The sequence below is a fragment of the Mercurialis annua genome, linkage group LG4, assembly GCF_937616625.2.
Source record: "Mercurialis annua linkage group LG4, ddMerAnnu1.2, whole genome shotgun sequence".
NCBI classification, from domain to species: Eukaryota; Viridiplantae; Streptophyta; class Magnoliopsida; order Malpighiales; family Euphorbiaceae; genus Mercurialis; species Mercurialis annua.
The window spans coordinates 33,421,583-33,438,605 of record NC_065573.1 but is presented as its reverse complement, the minus strand read 5'-3'; the positions used below and the strand labels follow the sequence as shown (position 1 = coordinate 33,438,605).

General features: G+C 31.6%; 3 protein-coding genes across 4 annotated transcripts; 2 read left to right on the top strand and 1 right to left on the bottom strand.

Annotated features, from left to right (window-relative positions):
• Positions 1 to 1,234: 1,234 nt before the first annotated feature.
• On the top strand, positions 1,235 to 3,109 carry LOC126679485 (expansin-A10). 2 transcript variants are annotated; one of them, XM_050374527.2, is made up of 4 exons: positions 1,235 to 1,316; positions 1,558 to 1,693; positions 1,800 to 2,088; positions 2,635 to 3,109. In XM_050374527.2, exons 2-4 carry the CDS (start codon positions 1,567 to 1,569, stop codon positions 2,942 to 2,944), a joined length of 726 nt encoding a protein of 241 aa, XP_050230484.1. In that variant the 5' UTR covers positions 1,235 to 1,316; positions 1,558 to 1,566; the 3' UTR covers positions 2,945 to 3,109. The 2 variants fall into 2 exon arrangements, with proteins under 2 accessions (XP_050230484.1, XP_050230483.1); XM_050374526.2 differs by lacking the exon at positions 1,235 to 1,316 and adding an exon at positions 1,332 to 1,435.
• A 7,218-nt stretch (positions 3,110 to 10,327) lies between these two features.
• LOC126678029 (transcription factor MYB54) lies at positions 10,328 to 12,418 on the top strand. Its single transcript, XM_050372888.2, has 3 exons — positions 10,328 to 10,950; positions 11,039 to 11,464; positions 11,990 to 12,418. Exons 1-3 carry the CDS (start codon positions 10,491 to 10,493, stop codon positions 12,259 to 12,261), a joined length of 1,158 nt encoding a protein of 385 aa, XP_050228845.1. The 5' UTR covers positions 10,328 to 10,490; the 3' UTR covers positions 12,262 to 12,418.
• A 466-nt stretch (positions 12,419 to 12,884) lies between these two features.
• LOC126679063 (uncharacterized) lies at positions 12,885 to 16,799 on the bottom strand. The gene is made up of 8 exons (XM_050374000.2): positions 16,504 to 16,799; positions 16,323 to 16,416; positions 15,158 to 15,277; positions 14,994 to 15,042; positions 14,724 to 14,823; positions 14,552 to 14,613; positions 14,393 to 14,451; positions 12,885 to 13,327 (listed from the first exon to the last, which is right to left on the bottom strand). The coding sequence occupies exons 1-8, from the start codon at positions 16,653 to 16,655 to the stop codon at positions 13,223 to 13,225; spliced, it is 741 nt and encodes a 246-aa protein (XP_050229957.1). The 5' UTR covers positions 16,656 to 16,799; the 3' UTR covers positions 12,885 to 13,222.
• Positions 16,800 to 17,023: the final 224 nt, after the last annotated feature.

Below are 17,023 nucleotides of genomic sequence, written 5' to 3'. Positions count from 1 at the left end.
AAAATTGCTTGGTTTTAAAATAGCAAAAATTAAAAGTCAAAATTGATAATTCGTGTTAAAATTGTAAAATACGATAAAATTTCATAATTTATTTAACAATTAAGCTTAACATCTATAAATAATGAATATTTTTTTAGTATATAAATTTGGATGCTATATCAATACTACCGTGCATCATAAAATATCGATTTAAGTTGAAGTGCGAAAGTGATGTAAAGGATAAAGTTAAAAAGGCAAAAATATGTATTGGAGTGTTTATTTTATTAATTTAGGGGTGAAAAGTATGAGATTCAGAATTGGGGGAGTTCATGGATGGTCACCATCAAAAGTCGTAGCACATGTATGAAAACAAAATACAAAATCTACCTACTATTAATTTCTTATTAAACAATCTTTGATTAATCTAGTGGCTCCCCCTAATTACATTTTTAATGTGCCCATGTACAAAATTGCTTCAAAAAGTATAATTGTTTATTAAAAAGTAATTTGTACAAATGAAAGGCAGCAAATCGGAAGTAGTCTAAAACTCTCCACCAAAAATGCAGGGGACACAAAAAGACTTGCATTCAGAACAGAAGTAGGCTTATTGGACTTATTTACAGTGGTGGAGCCGCTCCACTTTTTGTTTTAATCTCAGCTCATCAGGCCGGAATTAGGAAGCTGCCGTAGGCGACTCTCCTTCTAATTCATAGTCATTGCTATTTCTAATTGTTTTTTTACTTTTTATTAGTGTTATTTTCTCTCTTTAATCATTCCAGTCACCAATCAATTTTTTCTTTTCTCACCTCTTTTTCTTAATTGCTCCCTCAGGCCTCCGGTCAATGTATTCGTCGCATTTGAATTTTTTTTGGTTACATAATATTTATCACATTAAAATTTTAAAAAAATATTAATTACTATTTTTTTCAAATATCCCTATTAATAAATAATTTAATAAGATTAAAAACACTAGTCAAACGTAAAATTAGTAACGATTAATATGAATAATTCAATAAAAATATATACAAATTAAGATATATTTATAATTTTTTTAATTTATCTAAAATGACTAAATGCGACAGTATAACTTAAGAAGAAGTAGCAATAATTATTGGTGTAAAAAATTGGTGTTGAAGTTACAAAACAATTGTGAAGCTTCAAGTTTCACACATTGTAATTGTTTGTCCTAAAGAAATCACTTAAGACAATTTGCATGGTCCCAGAAACCTAAGAGGTTGTCAGGTTGTCAGTCCGGTTTGATGTTGACTCACTTCTATTTATTCCCTTCAATCTCTCCTTCATAATTTAACATTTTCCTTCCCAATTTCAATTTCAAGGTTCATTTTTCTTCCCATAGCAACTACCCAATCACATTTTCTCTTCTCCCTTGTTTTAATTAGTACTATTCAATCTTTGGACCATAATAAAGAAAAATAGTTGGTAGTTACATTTTTAGGTACATCAATTGAGTGTTACTAGCTACTAGTAATTATTATTATTAGTATTATATACCTACATGATCTAATAATATAATACAAATGCTTAATATATAGTCTAAACTATATGGTTTTTGTGCAGGAAACAAAAATGGTTCTTTTTGGTTTTCTTCTAGCTGGACTTCTCTCAATTGTCTCACCTGTTCATGGATACTATGGAGGTTGGATTAATGCCCATGCCACCTTCTACGGCGGCGGCGATGCTTCTGGCACAATGGGTAACTTTTTCGAACTTTATATTTCAGCGTTTCGCATTATTTTCGTTGTTTCGCTGTAGTATTTTTGTTTCCGTACGACAGGCTTATGAGTTTGATTGTGTTATAGGTGGAGCTTGTGGATATGGGAACTTATACAGCCAAGGTTACGGGACCAACACAGCAGCACTAAGTACTGCATTATTTGACAATGGATTGAGCTGTGGAGCATGTTTTGAGCTAAGGTGTGTAAATGATCCACAATGGTGCTTGTCTGGCACCATTGTAGTCACTGCTACTAACTTCTGCCCGCCCGGAGGATGGTGCGACCCTCCTAACCATCATTTTGATCTCTCTCAACCTATTTTCCAACACATTGCTCAATATAGAGCCGGTATCGTTCCCGTAGCTTACAGAAGGTACGTCCTAACTTGCATAATTGAATTCACAGAATAATATAGTATTTCTTAACTTGTAAACAAATATATTGCACGGAAACAAAAATGTCGAAACGGAAGACATTAAGACAAAACAATATATATTTTTTCTAAAATAGGTTATACATATATATATATATATAAAATTGGGGGTTTAAGAATGATTTCCGGAAATTAAAACGAAACATCAAAATTTGGAACTGGCTAATTTTACTCATAATTCGTAACTTGCACTTTACTTAAAGATTCCAACGGACAATGGATAAGTCACGTCTAGTCAAAGGCGGATAATTACTCGCCTTTGTCTTTTTTGTTCTAACGAACATAATATATTAATTAATATAAATTGCATATTTAATTTTTATAATAATGTATTGCCCACCTTTATAATCGACATATCTTTAAAATATTTTTAACTTCACCCCTACTAGCAAACAACAAATGTATTTAATATTGAATCTACATATCCTAATTTCATTTTTGGGCATTGTTCAATAATTTTCTTAACTTGGCAACGTGTGATTACAGGGTAAGATGCAGGAGGAGAGGAGGAATCAGGTTCACCATAAATGGACATTCATACTTCAATTTAGTACTGATAACAAATGTAGGTGGAGCTGGTGATGTTCATGCTGTCTCCATCAAAGGCTCGAGAACCAGATGGCAACCTATGTCCAGAAATTGGGGCCAAAACTGGCAGAGTAACTCCTACCTTAATGGACAAGCTCTTTCATTTCTTGTCACTGCTAGTGATGGTCGGAGAGTGGTCTCTTACAACGCAGCACCGGCCGGTTGGTCCTTTGGTCAAACTTATACCGGAAGCCAATTCCGGTATTGAGTAATTAAAAATCGTATTAATTAAATTAAATTAAATTAATCTTTTTAGGCCAATATTATTATGGTCACACGAGATGCTATAATATAGCAAAATTATGGACTAAATTGCTACTAATTATGATTAAAATGTTTGGTGAATAGATGGAAGAGTTTTTAGTTTGTGTTACTTTAATCTTGGGTCAGGATTATTTTATCATGAATTTGGCCCTTGGTGATGAGTTTTAATTTAAGTGCATGGCTAGGAGAAAAAACAAAGAGAAAATATTTTGTAAAGTCAGTTTGATTAATTAATAGTTTGCTATTTTACATTACATTCTATATATACTACAAATGCTTTTCTAAGAAAATGGCATTTTGTATGTTTTCAGTATAATTAATATTACCGTATTGGGTATCAAGTTTTAATTAGCTCAATTGTGCCCTTTGTTCAGTGTTGAAAGCCATAATTGAATTGAATGAATGCAAAAAGTAATGCTCTTTTTCAGTTTTCTAATCAATGCTAAATCATGTGATACTCGGTTTTTGATTGTATGTTCTTCGAAATTATTATTTCCATTGAAACTAAAATTACAGATATTACCAGAACCTCATATATGCAGTGTATAAAAATCAAACCAGATCGATGAAACAACTAAATGAAACTAATAAATTTTGATTTGGTTGGATTTCATATTATAAAATAATTTAGTTTTTAAACCTTGTTCAATTTTAAAAGTAAAAAAATTCAGTTAAGTTCTGGTATAAACCGAAACAAACTGAAAGAATTAAATGAACAACTTGATTTGATTTTTTTTTTTAAATTACATATTTAGTTCAGTTTGATTAGAAAAGAAAACTAAAAGTTTGTTTTTTCTCGAACCAAACGCATCTTATAATTAAGTTATATTTGATTACCAATTTTACTACATAATCAAAATTTGATTTAGAGAATTATTACACTATGTAAAACACCAAAATCCTTAAACAATATAATAAAAGTCATTATCAAAGAAGTTAGTTATTTAATGTAGAAAACAGAAGAACATGATTTTGTTTTGATTAATTAATAGTTTGATAATGACTGAAGCTTGGACAATTAAATTCTAAATGTACAGAAAAGCATATGAATTCAGGTTGAATTTATTGATTAAAATTAGAAGGTGAAAGCAATGACAAGTAAGTCACAGAAAGCAATAAATAGTGAGAGAGAGGTAACATAACTAAGACATATGAGTTCTGTTTTGCTTTTTAACAGTTTTTATGCAAATTTATATCATTAGATTTGTCTGTACAAAAGTTGCAGGAATTGTAGATTTGCTTTTATCATTCTTATTCAATGTCCTTCCATTAATTTAATAACTATATTTCTAATATTAATTAACTAATGATTGCTCATATTGTATGTTTACATTTCTTGTCATGATATTTGATGACATAAAGATATTATTCATATTATGGATTTATGTTATAATAAGTCATGACACGCTAATGCGATTCACCTAATACGAAAAAAAAATTAGGATTAAGATTAAATATGTGCATGTCATAAATGGATCGATACCTTTGTGGCACGACTTATAACATATTGAGTTGTCGTTTGACCTGCGAGCCCGTTCGATTAAATGTATCATGCTAATTAATATGGCCTCATATTCAACATCTTTATAATAAATGAGTTTAATGTCTCGTGTTGAGTAGTCTATACTCGATTCATTCACAATAAATGGATATAATGAACTGTGTTTGTAGGATTAATGATTGACCCACTATATTAATTTGGATTATACAGACTGTCATGTATAATAAGTAATTTTCGTGTTGTGTTCGTGTTATACAGTTAATGAATGATCCATGTTCTTGATGAATATTATCATATCGACAAAATGGGTCGACGCAACAGAAACACAATCTGTCAACTTATTTTGACATTCCTTTAATTTTTAATAAATTCTATGATTATAAAAATCTAACAACAACTAAACGCTTGCATCAACTTGCGCATGACTTTCTAATTTGATCAGGGGTTTTGAATCCAAATTCTCATTAGAATAAGTGTTTGGTGAAAAGAATCAATAAGGGATTAAATAAAAGAATTTGATACTTTAAAGTGATTTAAGTGATCATTACTTTCAGACTAATTTTACACCGATGACTTTCTCCCAATGGAGACAAAAATAAACAAATATTTCCTTTTTATTCTTAATTTCCAAAAAGAAAACTTATTTGATTTTATTACAATTATCGATTGAAAAAAAGTGAAAAAAATAACAATTATTTATTGACGCAATACTAATAGAAATATGCTATAATTATACTTTGGCTTAATATCTTAAAAACATCCAACATTTTAGTCCCTTTTCGCCTACTCTGACGTAGAAAACTGATCAATTTACCTTGTTTTGCATTTTTCATTTTAATTGTGCCCTTAAACATTAAATTGACTTTTTTATTTAAAAAAAAATCAAAAAAGTTCTTTAAATTGACCTTTGCATTAAATTAATCTTTTTAAAGAATCGTTTCGAACTTTTTTAAATAAAAAATATCATTTTAATGCTTAAAGATACAATTTAAACGAGAAAATATGAAATAGCGGAATGTTTTAAAGGACTAGTTTTTAATGTTAGAGTAAAGAGACTAAAAGGTCGGGTGTTTTAAGGTATTAGACCTTATACTTTGATAAACGTAACGTATACAACCTACCCCTTGAAGCTAAGTTGACATAAGATTTTCATACCATATATTAGAAGGTGTATAGAATTAATTTAGATTTTCATATGATTTAAAAGTCCGTTATTTCAGGCGGAAGTTGGAAACTAAAACCGTTGGGTAGGAAAGGATGGTATGCGTAGAATAATGTCGGCAGGTAAATACCAACCATTGAATGCAAAACTTAGATATTGCATGGCATCAATTCATTCAATCACGCTCCTGTCCGCAATTTACGCATTTGATCTCCACGTTTACCTTAGCCCCACCAATCCAAATCCCTACCTTCAAATTTACACGTGATATACGGCCCCACCTCCTACTTCCCAAAACCGTAAAATAACGTATTATTATGTAATAGGCTAATTCACAGACAACGTGGTAGATTAAGTTTAACTAAAAATATCTCAATTAGATTATATTTATTTTTCGGATTACAATACTTCATGAAAGTAATTATGCAATATTATACACAAATAATCCGTAAAAAATAACTAGCTTTCATAATTATTGCATTTTGAGTTTCCTTCAAATCTTAAATGATTAGCATTTTGAAAATTTAAGTTTATGGTAATTAAAAAAATTTATTTTTTAAAATCAGACCAAATAAAAAGTTAAAACATATTTTCAATTATTTATGTTTAAATATATTTAACTTTATGAAATACAAAATAAAAGGAAGCTTAATTAATGGAACCACATAAAATAATGAACCGACTTTAAAATTTGAAGATTAAGATGATAAGTGGAATTGAAGCATGTTAGATGATAAAATGAGTTATGAAGGTTGTTATAGCATCAGCATCAAAAGTTGGCTGGAACCAAATTATACTACGATCCATTTATGTAACTAAATTTGAGGAAGCACAATTATTTAATGTCACCCGTAAGAATGTCAAAAAGATTACACATCTCTCAAACTCGATCAGTAGTTTAGCGACTTCCATTGATCCTCCATTAACTACCACTGCCTTCCACCTACTGTTGATTAGTGCGCAGTTCCGAGAATCGATTCAAACCGGCCGGTTTGATACACTCTCAACAGAAAATATGGGATCGTGTAAATTTTTCTAAAAATGAAAATATAATTAAAAAAAATTAATTATACATAAATTTGTCGTTGTAAAATAGTTACCAAAAAGTTTTAGAACATTGAATTGGTGAAGCGAAAATATTTTGATCCCGATGAAAGAAGTAGGTCCTTAACATTAGAAGGGAACACCTAAGCTTTGAGAAGTTCATTTTTGCAAAGTTGTTATTGCTCCAACGTAACCTTTTACTAACTGATTTTAATTTCTAAGAATAAGTAAAATTACCGTATAGCACAAATGATATAAGCGTTAGACAACTATGCTAGGTCGTGGATTCAATTCTTTCCACAAACACTCTCCTTCCTCAATTATTAAAAAATAATCAAATTTAATATTTTTGAATTTAAATGCCTCTACAACTTAAAGAGCTAAAGTTGATTATTTATAACACACAATATAGAAGTGATGGACTTTTTTCAAGTACAATTGCAATATATCGAAACTGTTTATTTATATACTTTTAATTATCTTATATGACTCTTTTCTGAATTTGATGATTTGGCCCTTTTTTTCTATCGAATTAGGTGAACATTTAAACCAGATTTACACGCATTTTACGATAAGTGTAATGTATACTCTTTTTATATCCAAACAAATTTAAAATGAGAATTAAGTATAGAAACTATGTAAAAATAAAAAATAAAACAAATAAATGAAACTTAAAATGGGTTTGCTAAAATTAGTGTACTATTTATTTAGGGAATGATTGGCTCAAATATTTGTTTTTTCAACATTTAACTTGTAGCATATGGGACGAGCCGAGAGATACTAAAACTTGCGGCCTCATGTTTACTCAGCAACCCTTACCAAATCAGATGGGCTGGGTTAGGGTACGCTGAAAGCCCATAAATTTGAGTCTATAGGATTTCCAGTTAAAAGCCATTATACAACTCTGTGTAACGTCATTGTCAGATCTTGAAGGAAAAATGAGTAATGCGTTTAAAAAAGTAAGGGTTGGTGCAAGTGGTAAGCGGTTTGGTATCATTTAAGCAAAGTCTCAGGTTCAAACCTTGTGAATGCAGAAAATTTCCGCTGACAGACTCACTCATCATACCAGGTGTGTGCGACGCGGTTCGGATTTGGATTAGTCAGGGCACTCTGAAAACCGGATGGACAATCCTAAAAAAAAGTAAATAACAAAGCACTCAGTGTCAAACAAATTAACCCTAAGCTGTGTAGAACTTATAATCTAATTAATCCTAATGGTCATCTTGAACAAATTAACCGTAATATATGACCCACATATTCATTCTTATTTATAGGACACTTATAAATAAATAAAATTACGACCTATTTTCTAGGATACTTATAAATAAATTTATACTTAAATAATACGCAAGTAATCGAGTTTAAGCGAGTAGTTGTTCATTAATTTTTCTTGAAAAGTTTAAAAGAAACATTATATATGTTAAAGAAATGAAGGATCGAGGAGACCGTTAATCATATTTCATATTAATAATAAAAACAAAAATAAGAAGGAAAGATTAAATTAGGTATCAAAAGTGTAAATGAGCCAAACAATTTAGAAGCAATCCGCAAACATAGATTGCGGATTGGGTGAGGAATCCGCAATGCGGATTCCGTGGGATCAGGCAAAAAATTGGTATTTTTTTCTAAATAGGCATAAAATTATAATTTTTTAAGCTCCGTAGGAACAAATTCGTCAAAAATCCGAGTATAAAGACATAAATTTTATTTTGTAAGTTTGAAACCACACTAATAGAGTAATTTATAAATAAGAATGACATATATGAACGATAAGTGATTTTAAAGGTTCTAAAATGTTAAGCATTTAGATTAAAGTTAAATTCTGTTTTGTTATTGATGTTCTATTATTTAATTTGTGGGAGTTGCTAATAAAAGTTGAATACCAAAAACAAGACTTAATCTGCAGAATGTTGATTGATTTAATATTCTCACTGATTACCCTATCATGAGAACCCAATAAACACACATACTGAGTTATTCGTTTCAAAATTAAAGAAGTATATTTGATATGACTATCATAGTATGCATTCTTTTTAACATAATCGTAGCAAACTATTTTTTTATTTAAATTTTTTTATTTAAAGAGTTTCAAAATTTGATGGAGTATTCTCATTTTTAATAAAGAGTTTCCATTTGCTGGTCGCTTGCTTTCTCCTTCTTTGATGGCAATAATAAAAAAAAGATTAATATCATATAGCACAATATTTCGATTTTATTTCATTTTGAAGCACAATAATCTATCCATTCTTTAACATAATTTTTTTATTTTTTTTATTTTATAAGCTGGTATGTATTTTATATTTTATATTTTTAAATTTTTACTATTAAATGAGACGTTTTATAATTTACATTTAATCGAATAAAACGCAAAAAATATACTATTGGGTGATATTAGTCCAAAAGAAAAAGCGACAGAAGAGTGCTTCTTTGGAAAGAGGAAGGGCCACACTCACACTCAGTAGTGTATTATTTGAAGTACCGTACAACACATAACTTAAGTCTCCAACATCATTTCTGACTCTGATATGACCTTCACACGTGTGCCTCATATTTGTACTTTACCATAACCTAAGCTTTTTTTTTGAAATCACCATAACCTAAGTCCTAATCTTTTTAACTTGTTAATTTAGGATTCTTGACATTTTTTATAATAAAATATAATAATTGATCTTGATTTTTTATTAAACAACAAATTAGAACTCTCTTTTTTATTTTTAAATTAAGGAATCAAAATAAATTTTCATTATTTAATTAATCAACCTCCAACTTGACAAGTGGCATCAAATATTTGAGATATCCTTAAATCCAATTAAATCAAATGGATAGTTTATTTGATAGTAAATTAAAAAATAGTAATATTCATAAACAAAAAAGTGAAAATAATAAAATATAAAATTCTAAGCATTTATTGTTTTTTGCTAATGTTTATAATTTATTTTTATTGTTGACGATATATGTATTTTATATTGTTCCGTTTTTATAAAATATACTCCCTCCGTCCCGTTTAAGAAGGGACATATCCCATTTTTATTTGTCCCATCTAAGAAGGCCATATCGTGTTTTCTGTGCCAATTTATATTGAACTTCCACTTTTATCCCTTTAGTTATTTCAATATGCATTAAATGCAACTCAATTTACAATACATTTATTCTATTATTAGGAGAAACCATACTAATTAATAGGGGTAGACATGACAAAATAAAATATTGTCTTATTTTATTAAAATTTGTGCAAAATTCATTTGTCCCTTCTTAAACGGGACGGAGGGAGTAATAAATAGTTACAGCTATAAAAAACACATCGTCTAACATATATATCATTTGAGCTATAAGTACATACTTTACAAACTTAATTGCTCTAGCTAGGTATCATCATTGTGAACATATAATATGCATCATTTTTCAAAATTTATAAAAGAAAATCACTAAAAAAAGATTGATATTCCATAAATGCCATTCCTACAAGCATCAACAACCATGATTTTATTCATTAGTGGGGCGAAATTAGAAGAGATAATTCTACTATTAGTATGAAATGAGTATACAATTGAAATACTGTATAATCACGCGCCAAAAAGAAGGTAATGGGTGGAGTTATAATGCAGAGAAAGAGTCAAAATAGAGGTCAGTAGAAGTCAGTAGTACTGAAACTGGCAAGCAGAAGACGATGAGTATTCGTGTGGGTTTTCTGTTACATTTACTCTCACTCAATTTCTTGCACTCTCTCTCACTCATAATTTCATTGCTCTTCAGCTTTCTTATTCTATTTTTAGCCTACGAACCATGACTTTACAACACTCCCACTACCCCCCTATTTCCTCCTTTATGTCATCATCATCCATGGAGAAATTCAAGCAAATGGCTTCTGTTTCTGTTTCTGTTTCTTCAGGTAGTAGCTTCAACAGTGCTCAATCACCTGTACCACCCAAGAATATTTGTTACTGTAACTCTACATTTTATGATGCTCACCATATGGGAATTTCAGCACCACTGGCCAAATGCTGCAGCAGTTGCTTGGAGAATAACCAAAACAGTGAGGTGGTGGTGGATGATGATAAATATAGTGGTGATGATAAATGTTTAGTTAGTGGAGAGGAAATGACGATGGATGATGGGCAGAGTTCGAAAATTTGTGCTCGAGGCCATTGGAAGCCAGCTGAAGATGCTAAACTTAAAGAACTTGTTTCTTTTTATGGTCCTCAGAATTGGAATCTTATAGCAGCAAAGTTGCAAGGAAGATCAGGTAATAAATTAATCAAGTAGCCTTGTAACCACCTTTTTTTTTCACCGTAAAACATTTCTGTAAATTTAAAGAAATGGTTTCTTTGCAGGTAAGAGTTGCAGATTGAGATGGTTCAATCAACTAGACCCCAGAATCAACAGAAGTGCATTTAGTTCCGAGGAGGAAGAGAAGTTAATGGCAGCTCATAGGGTTTTTGGTAACAAATGGGCTTTGATTGCGAGAGTTTTCCCTGGAAGAACTGACAATGCAGTGAAAAATCATTGGCATGTTATAATGGCTCGAAAATACAGAGAGCAGTCTGTTAATTATAGGAGGAAGAAACTGAGTCATGCTAATGGTGGTGATTCTGCATGCAGAGACAGTAGCGTTCCCAATCTTTGCAATGGCCGCATTTTAAAACCAGCAGCTAACTTGGCATTTGAAAGTTCAAGTAGTTGTGTTAATAATGGCAGAGTTATGTCTGTTAGAAGCAGCAATTTGGTTTCTCAGCAGACAGCTTTTGATTTCTTTGCTGGTTTGTCTACATTCTGTCATGTCATCCATGCATTTTGGTTTTTGAGCTTTTCATCTTCATGAGGTTAAAGTTTGATGCTGTTACTGAAATATGTGATTTTTTAAAGAATATTTTGATAATTAAACTTTCACTTTTACTTGAACGAGATGTTTTTGTAACAATTAGGGTCAAAAATTGTTTATGTGGCAGGATAACCACATAATATTTCACCGCTACATGAATAATTATTGACCTGATAAATTAATATAATAATCTTCCGCTATTGTATGTATAAAAGTTTAGTTACCAAAATTTACTCGGCAAATATATCGAGTCGGAAATGAAATGAAAAACGAGCAAAATACATTTTTTATAAACTTCGCGAAAACGGAAATGATAAGTTAAAAAGTGAAATTCCATAAATTTTCATACAATGTAGCTAGACCATGTCTAGTCATTTGAGCTCAAACTAATTCATATTTTAGTGAAGTTCACTAAGATCATTTTGTATTATTTAGTGAAGCATTTATGATCATTTATATGCAGGGCGCAACAAGAGTTGTGAAGAGAGTATGAATGAGGAGAGTTGGAATGTGCCTAAAAATGGTAATATTTTCACTGCTGTACGCACCACCAACCATCACCTTTCTGCAGAGTACTCTATGGCAATACAGCAACAATCTCAACTCTCGATCAGTGAGCCATCTTCATCGTCATCATCGTTATCATTTGCAGACAACAAATCAACCAGCCATTTTGAGAATAATCTATCATCATCTCTACCATTTATAGATTTTCTGGGAGTAGGCGGTTCGTGAATTGATGAGTTACTAGCCCTTTCCAAGTCATGATCATCTTAATCTTTGTTAAAATATGAAGTAGCAATCTTTCATTTCTTGTTTTTAGTAACTGTTCTCTTACTTTATGACATTGCTGCTTTGCATGTGTGTAATAATTAATAACTGATTAATTGAAGTAAGGTACAGAAGAAACAATAACGTTTGGCATTATTTGTGTTAAGGTAGTACTGTCGGTTTCCCATGTGTCTGAAAACATGAAACTGAAAGGGATAAATCATGTGAAGCTCAGCTAAACCATTCACAAAACGAGAAAACAAGTGGGGCTGCCCAATAAATAACAAAACAACAGGCCTTTATACATAGGGATGTAACAAATTCTTGTTACTCAAGTCAATTGTCCGAGTCAATAGTCGAACCCAGCTCAAACGTCAAGATCTGAGAAAATAGTTTAGCAGACTCAATCGAATTTTATTTTGATTAATATGTTTCTTTTCATTTTTTACAATTATACATGCTCAAAATAATATCCTTAATTGTACTCTGAAATTATCTTTTTATATACTTAAATTCATTGAACTTGATTCTCAATTATTTTACCAAATTCGTGGTCGGGTGAATCTGCCCCAATAAACAATCGCGGGTTCATAAGAGCAACTCTATTAAATAGTCAAAATTTGACATGTTTTACTTTGTTTTAGCAATCATAAGTGAAATACACCGAGTGAACTCCTACTCTTAAAAAGAATATGGGTCTAACATAATTTCAGAATCGAAAAAAACCTTTACCGTAGCCCACAATCTACAAAAATTCTTCAATTGTTACAGTGAGGCCAATCTGAAACTTACAATAGCAAAGTTACCAGTTCATAAAATTTGTTATAACTGCAGTCTGCCATCAAGCTGCAGCACATCTTTATCGACTCTTGGCAGCTCTGGAAATCACACCAGGCAGAGACTATACCAATAATGCTGCCAACGTTCAACTCACAAGTTTTCTCAATACTGCTTCTGCTCGCTGTTCGAACTTGGGTAGGGCCCAGTCATGCTGAAGTATGTCAAGACCGTCTTTCTCAGCGCTCAAACTCTGACAAATTGCATTACAATAGCAATGATAAGTAAGGTTGCAAGAGAAGAGCTTTATTACTAAGTTATTAGAGATTAAGGTTCGCTAAGACTAATGGTTTCCTTCCTAGAAATTCTAGTCCCTTCACCAATATGAGAAAATAATTTAACTCAGAACTCAGAAGCATGATCATGATTTCTTACAAATCAATATTATATTCACTACACAGAAGGTATCTTAATGTGAAGGACCAAATCGTCTATAAGCATATGCAATTGTCGATAAGAGTTGCACTAGGTTTAGAAACCTAAAAAATCCAACAATTTAACTTTCAAGGCATGCTTCAAAATCTTCAAAAAAGAACAAAATGTCAAGAAAAAAGTAATTGTAATACCCACAAGAGGTAAACTAAGTTTAAGAGGATAAAAAAGAGACCTTTTCGCAAATTGATTTACATTCAAACTCGATTATCCGCACATCTTGTTAGATAATTAATGTCGCTTTGATAATTATGAAAAATCCTAGCAGCTGAGCTCTAAATATAGCGCACAGTGTTTCACTTGGAGAACAAATCGAGAACAAGGTAGCATAAACACTTTCTTAATTGTGCTCTACACATCACACCTAGGCTTCTTATACTTCTAGGATAAGCCTGATATCTATGGATTTTGGCATTTGTTGCCTATTTAGAACATCTTTATGCAATCAATACTAGCTTAGGCAAGTAGAAGCATTTAGGTTTACATAACTGGAAACGAGAACACAGTTCTAGCATTCAATCTACAGAACCAAACCAGTCATGCTTTTGACAGAAGATGGGGAAAGTTATAACCAAGACGAGACATGGAAGTGGTTCACATGATGCCCATGTAGAGCATCATGTTCAATTAAATAATAGTTAAAAAAATTCAGAAAACATGCCTAGGATGAAATTTTATTTATTCAAGCAAACTACTGAAGCAGGAAATATGATGAGAAAATGCTCAAAGAGGAAAGCAAACAATGACTATCATCACTTGACAAATTAAGCATTTCAAGCATTTAAATCCTGAAATGCTCTCAAGTAAGAAACACTTGAGATCATACCTTAGATGGATCAAAACCAAAACCACTCATTTGCATCATGCGTTGTGTGTCATCCACAGCTGCATCAAAAGCATTAAACTTTAGCATGAAGATCTAAGTATCTAACTTAAAGTCTAAGACAAAGCTATGCGCAGTTCAAAAAGGAAACTCAAAACTGACCATTTTCCTCGCCCAGAATAAGACTGAATAAGCCTCTTAATCCAAACAAATTAAGAAAATACCTGGACAAACATAGTGTAGATAAGTAGTTAGTCAAGCATATTGCCAAAAGTTTGAGGAAAATAAACAAATATTTCAACAAATAGCTTCAATTTAAGAGGTAAGGAAGTACCATGAGCGACTACTGACATAACTAACATCAACAGTACTCAAGTCAATCCCATTTTGCAACATTGACCTGAACCTCTGAGTCAGTGGAAAGGGTATCTTGGCTTGAAAAATAAAAACAAAAGATGAAGATGATAAAAAATGTTACAAAATGAGGAGCAAAATAAAAAATAGATATTTTGTGGAAAACAGATTATATCAGTACTTAAAAGCCACAAGCAGCGATTGGTGCACGTGGATAATAAACAAATTGAGAAAAGAAACAAACACACACCTGCAACAAATCCAGAGAAGAAAAAGTTGACCCAGGCAAAAGTAAGAGTCTGTTCAGCAAAGAAAATTAAGGGATCACTCCTAAAGGCAGTCATACATGCAAATAGAAAAGCCCAAAATAAAAGTAAAAACAAGGGTATGCTATTAACTCAAAATTAGTGATACCTGAGGAATAATCATTGATAGGTTTTTTTTCATCATATCCATGGCCATATTTGGATCAGAAAACATTTGAGCTTGTGGATTTTGCGCTTGTCCCTTTGGAACGTGTAGCAATCCATTTTCCTAAGAAAAATCCAATTAACAAAGTTATAACTTATACATACTTATAAGTTGAATGCTGTTATCCACATTTCTACATGTTCTATTTGAAGTTGTCCTAATCTTTAGTTTATGATTTGTTACGTGAAAGTTGCAGAATTTGTAGAGATTTTTTGGGTATGTTTAGTAGTTGAGTAATATTAGGATTTTATAAACCACTATCCAATTTTAATATATTTAGCTAATAGTAATAGCTCTATCTAAAGAGCAGACAGCTCAGTTATGTAATTCATCCTGCAGTAATAAGAATCAGTTTTCTATTCTCTATTCTTTTGCCTCTGTTCTACTATTCTAAAAGATAAATTAGCTGCAGCTGTCTGTATCAGTGTTGTTTGTATCAATGGTATCAAAGCCTAAGAAAAGGGCCAGTAGTTTGATATGCAAGAGAAGGTTTTTCATGGCAATAGGAAACTTTATAAAGCCTGCCATTCCTCGTTTCGCTGGTCACAATAGAGAATGTTCATGGAAAAAACTCAGATCGAAGGAATATTGGCTGGTTGTTTTACAAGGAATTCCAGAGATTGTCACAGCAGTGTCGGAAACACAGAAAGCTGAAATATAAAGTTTTAGGTTCAAAGACTTCAAGGACAAGACCTATTTGATTCAAGCTATTGATCATGCAACCTTAGAGAACATTATTCTCCATAGAGACTCTTCCAAGAGGAAATAATAGTCTATGAAAAAGTGTCAAGGCTCTACAAGAGCAAGGAGGCAGCAGCTTCAGGCTCTACGTTCAGAATACAAAATACTTCAAATGAAGTCAGGAGAATCAGTTGGATGACAATTGTCAATAAAATGTGAATTCATGAAAACAAGACACAGGATATCACCGTTATTGAAAAGATACTGATACTTTGTACCATGAAACCAAGATTAAATATTGTTGTCTGTGCTAAAGAAGAATCTAATCTGATCAGCTTCAGAAGACTAACCTAAGCATACTTAAACTGCATTAACTTATAAAAAAAAATAACTAGAAATTATGATGAAAAAACAAAGCAACCCGAACCTCGTTGCTGAAATAAATTCTTCTAGCACGGAAAGACTTGGGAGGTAAAAAATTAGCTCCAGCTCTCAAATTCCGAGCCCTCACGATTACTTGTCTGAAACAAACAAACAATAAAACCGAATCAGTCATACAATTACTAAGATAAATTGGGGGTTTTAGGGTATAAAGAAATAGATTATACCCTTCTTTGATAATCTTAGCATCGGGGGCCTGATGGGAACGAATGAGCTTAGATACGAAGTAGCGAAGGACTCCGATCAGGACCATAACTACAGACAGCGGAATCAACACCCAATCTCTAATCGCCGTGTCTAGCACTAGATCTTCTGCCATAGCTCTCAAAGTTTTTTTGCTTAATTAATTCTTATGCTTGATTTGGCAGAGAAAGAGTTTCAATAGAGAGGATCGGAGTTTGGGGCTTTAAAATCTCAGATTTTTTTTTTCTCCAAACGCCGTCGCTTTTGATGAGTTTGAGATAGTTTCAGTGTTTAAGACTTAAGAGTACATCGGACCCCTAAACTTTGCAAGCAAATCGATAATTAACGTCAAAATTAGTTTTGTATCAATTAATGTCTTAAGCTTATCAATTGAATTAATTAGTATCTTAAACTTGTCAAGTTTATCAATTAGAACTAAATAGTTAATTTTGAAATAATATAAGGAGCAAATCAAAATTTTGGATTAACTGTTCCAAATTTAAA